Source organism: Manihot esculenta, chromosome 14, assembly GCF_001659605.2.
Source record: "Manihot esculenta cultivar AM560-2 chromosome 14, M.esculenta_v8, whole genome shotgun sequence".
NCBI lineage: Eukaryota > Viridiplantae > Streptophyta > Magnoliopsida > Malpighiales > Euphorbiaceae > Manihot > Manihot esculenta.
This window is the reverse complement of record NC_035174.2, coordinates 26,945,730-26,952,120: the sequence shown is the minus strand read 5'-3', so window position 1 is coordinate 26,952,120 and position 6,391 is coordinate 26,945,730. Positions and strand designations below refer to the sequence as shown.

The window sequence follows — 6,391 nt, the reverse complement described above, 5'->3', positions numbered from 1 at the left end:
AGAAGCCCAAGTCCGAACTGCCGCTTATCAACAACGCGCAGCAAGATATTACAACCAAAAAGTCAGAGAAAGAAGCTTAAAAGTGGGAGACCTGACCCTAAGAAACCTGGAAGCTACAGGAAAAAGAGTGGCCGCGGGCAAGTTAGCTTCGACCTGGGAAGGTCCTTTCAAGGTGACAAAAGTGGTCAAGCCAGGGGTATACCGAATCGAAGATATGCAAGGAAACCCCGAGCCCCACGCTTGGAACATCCAGCACCTAAAGAGGTATTTTCCTTGAAGTAATTGTAAAGAAAAACATTGTATTTTGATGAATATGAGTAAATAAAATTGTTTATTCAACATGATTGTCTCTATGAATAATATTCTTCCATAAAAAAGAAAAGAACAGGGCTCAGAGAGATCCCCTGAAAAAACAAGACCTCAGTTAGGTCCAAAACCAGCTGAGATGACGAAGCGACAGTAAGGCCAATGAGCCTGAATCTTGCGCAAAACCTCAAAAGGTACAAAAAACAGCCGGCGGGGCCCCGAGGTCACCCCAGAACGGCCGGTGAGGATCATAAAGATGCCTCCCGGAGCATGAAGACCGGGATCCCCTAGAACTCCCGGGTAAACAAAGAAGACCGGGATCCCCCAGAACTCCCGGGAAAACAAAACAAAACAAAAAACAGCCGGCGGGGCCCCGAGGTCACCCCGGAACGGCCGGTGAGGATCATAAAGATGCCTCCCGGAGCTTGAAGACCGGGATCCCCTAGAACTCCCGGGTAAACAAAGAAGACCGGGATCCCCCAGAACTCCCGGGAAAACAAAACAAAACAAAAAACAGCCGGCGGGGCCCCGAGGTCACCCCGGAACGGCCGGTGAGGATCATAAAGATGCCTCTCGGAGCATGAAGACCGGGATCCCCTAGAACTCCCGGGTAAACAAAGAAGACCGGGATCCCCCAGAACTCCCGGGAAAACAAAACAAAACAAAAAACAGCCGGCAGGGCCCCGAGGTCACCCCGGAACGGCCAGTGAGGATCATAAGGATGCCTCCCGGAGCATGAAGACCGGGATCCCCCAGAACTCCCGGGAAAACGAAAAACCGCGGGAAGGGCCCTGAGGTCACCCCGGAACAACAACAGCCAGGATCTCGTAAGATCCCCTGAAAACAAAAATGGTCGGTGAAGGGCTTAAAAGCCTCTCGAAATGAAAATTTTCCATGCAGGGACAAACTCATAAAAACACAGTTCCGACCTCAAAAACGAAAGGAGCCCAGAGCTACCAAGACAAAAGCAGGTTTCGACCTCATGACGAGGTTCGGGGCACAATGGTTAAAAAAGCGTCGACCTCAAAATAGATGCTAACGCTAAAAGTTTGGCTATCGAGCAAAAGGCCGAGCTCCCAGCTCGGATAGACTTGCATCATCAAAAACCCAAGGCATGAAAGCCAAAACAAAAGGCCGAGCTCCCTCTCTCAAAAGGTTCATAAAGGAAGAAACTTGTTTATCTGGAACAAACATCCAAATTCACAACCAAGAAGAAAAGGCTAAAAGCAAAAGGCAGACATGCTAATCGCCATTAAAAGGTATGAAATTTGATTTCTCAGACTATTAGCTAAGAGCTGAGCCCGTAACTTAAGATCAATTCAAAGTTTGTGCATACGTGGCATACATTAAAAGTAGAGTTAAATTCCAAGATATACGTAGAACAAGAAAAGTTTGAGAAAAAAGAAAAATTGATATTTCATTAGAAATAATTATTACAGTTTATCTCTTTGACGAGGTGGGGGGATATATAGTCCTTAAAGGACTTACATTAGTTAAAACCTCCTCGCCTACATTATCTCTATTGGCAGTCATATCTGCAGGAAGCTCGGTATCCCTTGGATCAGAGCTCTCAATATTAACAGCAGGAGCAACCTCTGACCCAAGGTTAGGGTTCTCCCCCTCAGAAACAGGGTCATCATCCTTCGACCCAAGGACTTCCACGTCCTCTCTTTCTAGCTCGGACTCTTCCGAAGAAGACTCAGCTGGCCGGCATATGTCCCTCCGACAATCTCCTCGGGGCATAGGAAAATCATCCTCCCCATACAACACTGGCTCGCCATCTGAGTCCGCTTCGTACTTGCGAAGCTCGGCCAAAGGAGTATCAGGAGCGTGTTTGGCTTCTCTTAAACCGCGATTATAGCCGGTTACATACATACGGAAGGCTTTCTTAAGAACAGCCGCTTTCATTTCACCAGAAGCCCTAAATTCATCAAGATGTGCTTCACAGGCCTCAGCTACAAATTCCTTAAGCTCAGAAGAGTCCTTATAGTCCTGGAGGTGAGCCTCACAGGCCTGCTCGATCTTCCTTTTCAGCTCATCGGACTCCTGATATTCCGCTATGCATTGCTCACGCACCAGCTGAGATTTGTCTTCAAAATGCTTTACTACCTTAAGCAGGGCTGAACACTTACGCTCCAAGGTCCTGACTTCATGGTTGAGCTGCTGGTGGCGAAGGTTGAACTCTTCAGCCGATGAAGCCAGGTCTCTGATACGATCAGAGCTCGTACTCAACTCCTGCTCAAGGACCTCCATCCGAGCTAGGGCCTTTTCCTTCTGAGTTTTCACTTCATTAAGATGCGCCTGAAGTCCTTCAAAATCGGCCTTTACAGCATCACATTGACGCTGGACCTTAGCTTTTTGGCTCAAAGCCTCATTCCTCTCTTGACGAGCATCTGCCATAGAGGACAGCTGCTCCGAAACTCCTTTGCAGCGAACCTCCAAGGCAGCTGCCCTCTCATCAGACACTTTGAGGACCCCACGAGTTCGAGACAGCTCTGCTTCTAAGGACGAGGTATGCTTTGCTGTCTCAGCTGCTTTTTCCTCAGCCTTTTTTAGGGCTTCCAGTGCAGAGTGCAATTCCACTTGGAGGGACTGGATCTGCTCCCGAGCGGCTACCAGATTCCCCCTCGCGTCATTGGTTGCAGATATGTTCTCCTCCAGACGCGCCTCTTCAATCCGGCGGTCTACGGACTCCCGGAGGGAACGATCACGGATATCCACCTCCATAAGGAGGCCCGTCACCTAGTACAGGAGAACAACTGTCAGGAAAAGGAAAAAGAACAAACTGAAAAAAAAAGGGGCAAAATGATTTACCATCAGAAGCATTTCCCTAATCGAGGATCCGAGCTCCTCACGAGAGCGAGACTGGAAGGATGCTTGCTCCTTAGTAGAACTGGCTAAAAGACCAGTCAGGGTAAGAAGGCGAGGGTCCGAAGCCTCTGTAACTCCACCAAACATTTGCTCTCTGAGAAAGTCAGCAACAGCACTGGCCGGAGACTCGGAGGTAATGTCTGGTGCTTTCAGAGAATTGTCAGAAGAAAACAACGGAGGCTCGGCAGCCACACTTTTTCCTTTCCCAATGGAAGGAAGAGCCGGAGAAGACCCTGCAGCAGCCCTGGACTTCTTCCGAGCAGGAGATGGGGCAGCTGTTCCAGAAGGGGCTGGGCGCTTGTCCCCGGTCTTTGACGGAACGCCCTCAGAACCCTCAGGTTCAGTCCTCGCAGGGGCAGGGGCATCTTGGGTAGGAACCTCTAGAGCTGAGTCCTCTATAAGGACGATCTCCAGCCCTGTCCCTGAGGCCTCTTTGTCTTCAATAGGGGACTTAGATTTTCCCCCCGATACCTCTCCAGAAGAATGGGCAGTACCCCGCTCCACCTGTTCAACAACGGAGGACTGCTCCGCAATAGCCAGGGAAGCTTCCCTCACGCCCTCTGAGGAGGCTGGAGCAGACCTAGACCCTTCAACAGGCCTAAGAGCTGAGCTCGACCCACCACGGCTAGATGGCTGAGACGACTTGGTGCTGCGGGAGCTCGGCTTTGAAGCTTGAGAAGAAGCTTTGGCGGGAGGTCGGCTAACCTCCTTGGAGGAAGCAGCCTGAACCAACTCCGCAGCAATCTCAGTTACCGAACGCCCATCCCCAAAGGCATCAAAAATTGCATGCATATTGTCCCGAGAGAGGACAAAGTTCTTGGGAAACTTTATGTCGTCCATTTTTACTTCGGAAGCTGCAAAAATACAAAATTATGAAGAGTCATCATACTTTCTGATATTACGGGCAAAGAGAAAACAGAATAACTGGACAAAGTGCTATACCCATGGCCCGGACGTCCCTACGATTGGACACGAACAAACACTTCTCGACGTCATACTTCCTTTCAAAGGAAGTCAGTCGAAGCAACCCCACTTGCTCAATAAGACTCAATTGGGGCAGGTCGTTGCAACCCGGATAAATCTCTCCCCAACTTAGATCCACCTCCCACGTCTGAGCGGACCCTAATTTCAGCTCCGCCACAAGGAAATTCTCTACCCATCCCTTTATAGAATCCTTGTAGCCCGTGAGAAGAGATAACCCCCTACGGGGGGAAAAGTAATAGAAGTTTTGAACCGCCTTAACCAAACGGAAAAAAGTAACAAACAGACATGCTGTGGGTGTAAAACCCCAACTCAGGCAGATGGACTCGAAACAGGACATGAACAAAATAGAGTTTGGGGATAACATCCGAGGAGTCACCCCGAAGTATTCAAAAACCTCAACAAAGAAAGGGGTAAAAGGAAGCGATAAACCGAATTCTCTCTGCTTCAAGAAAAACACTATACTACGATTCTCTTGGGGATCCACCAAACCCGGAGGGGGAGGATAAGGAAGGACTATCCTTTCGTTTGAAAGGGGGGCTCGAATCAGATACAGAGGAGTATCTAAGAGCCTCCGAGAAATGTACTTAGTTATGTTGGAAGGAGTAATACGTGATTCAATGTTAACAACATCAGGAAGCTCTGAAAGGGCCATGGAAGAACAAGGAAGCGTACCTGAAAATGCAATAAGGTGAAAAAGCAGAAGGAGTTGCAGGGAGACAGAGAGCAGAAAAGAACTTGTTTCTTCAGAAGACAGAAGGAATTCGAAATGAAAGGCAATAATGAGACGGAACGTTGATCTGAACGGTTTTGTCTTGGAGCGGCGCGATCATTAATTACTCTCGAAGTTTACCCTCTCAACGGTTAGATAAATAACTGGTGAGAAGGTAAAGGGGCAAAGAGATAATCGCTAGACTCCTCCACATCCGTTAAAGGCCAAATTCGTGATAACAGCCCATCACTCAAGAGCCCATTTGCTGTCCACAATCCCAACTCGGCAATCAGAGCAACTTAGCCCACAGATGGAAGCATGATAAAGGTCAGACCTGCTTACTATTTAAAAAGTTATAAGTTCTGACTCGATTGTTATTGAACAAATACTGCGAGATCGGAGGCAATAAGGGCACCTCGAAATCATACAGAGCTAAGGGCTCTGAGTTCAACTTATAGAGCTCACAAGTCGGTATTAGCTCGGAAAAAGCAAACCGAAATAGAGCTCACAAGTCGGCCAGTCCAGTCCGGAAAACGAAACTTGAGAGCTCAGCCGGCTAAGGAGGTTCAGAGCTCAATCCATCAAATAAGGGCCGAGCTTACAGGTCGGTTGGTTCAGCTCGGAAAAGCAAACTGACCTCCCAGTTGGCTAAGTAGGTCCAAAGCTCGGCTCATTGATTAAAAGCGAGAGTTCATAAGTACGGTCAGTTCAGCTCGGACGAAACGAAACAAAGTTTAGTTGGTTAAAACTATGAAGAGAACAGTACCAGTACTTCATCCACAACAAAGAAAAGAATAAGCTCAAGTATGAACGGAAAACAAGAATTTCATTAAAGGAAAAGTACATTACAGAATGGAAGACTATCCTTAAAGGATTTACATGTCCGGACCTACATTACAGAATGGAAGACTATCCTTAAGGGATTTACATGTCCGGATATTTCACCACCTATCCTACTATTCTAATCTTTAGCTCGGAAGAACTCTCGCAGCTCGAAATGTGAGTTTGGCAGAAAAGGCCAAGATATGTCTCGCTATCATAGGGGAATTGAACAAGTTGATTCCCATAAGTATTTCTCACTGTTCCCCTATAATAGGTCGACACCCTGATTGCCCAGATGTGATTCACGATGCATACGGACAGGATATAATATCCGAGCTTGTCCGTATGTACCATGAAAACACGAGCTTTCAAGTTACGGCTCCAAGGAGATCGCTGAGCATACATTCGAAGGTATCGCCAGAAGCTTGACTGAGCGCAGCAGATCTCAGTCCCGCATAATACTGGTACTTCACACCAAAGTCTTGCATAATACTGGTACTTCACATCAAAGGGAACAATAAGTTGATCATTCTCTCCACTTCCATTTATATCAAAAGAAGGCGACGGGGGCATTAAGGAAATTTCCTTTTTCTTCTCGGAAGAAGGAGCAGACCTTTCATCGGCCCAGAACCTCTTTGGAGTTCGGACAGCAAACTGAGGAGGAGGCCGGCCAGACAACCTGGGTAAAACAGTTTCCAT

At 47.8% G+C, this 6,391-nt stretch overlaps 1 protein-coding gene across 1 annotated transcript; it reads right to left on the bottom strand.

Moving 5' to 3' along the window:
* Positions 1-1,746: 1,746 nt before the first annotated feature.
* Positions 1,747-6,391, bottom strand: LOC110600588 (A-kinase anchor protein 200-like). The gene is made up of 6 exons (XM_043950740.1): positions 6,186-6,391; positions 4,004-4,031; positions 3,121-3,900; positions 2,554-2,904; positions 2,184-2,385; positions 1,747-2,036 (listed from the first exon to the last, which is right to left on the bottom strand). The coding sequence occupies exons 1-6, from the start codon at positions 6,389-6,391 to the stop codon at positions 1,747-1,749; spliced, it is 1,857 nt and encodes a 618-aa protein (XP_043806675.1).

Excerpts from the sequence above, each read along its gene's own strand:
- LOC110600588 (XM_043950740.1), bottom strand. The coding sequence starts at position 6,391 with ATGGAAACTGTTTTACCCAGGTTGTCTGGCCGGCCTCCTCCTCAGTTT. Across the intron at positions 4,032-6,185 it reads CCCTTTGATGTGAAGTACCA|CTTCCGAAGTAAAAATGGAC; the intron begins GTATTATGCAAG and ends GTATTTTTGCAG. Across the intron at positions 3,901-4,003 it reads GTAAAAATGGACGACATAAA|GCTGCTTCCTCCAAGGAGGT; the intron begins GTTTCCCAAGAA and ends GAGTTGGTTCAG.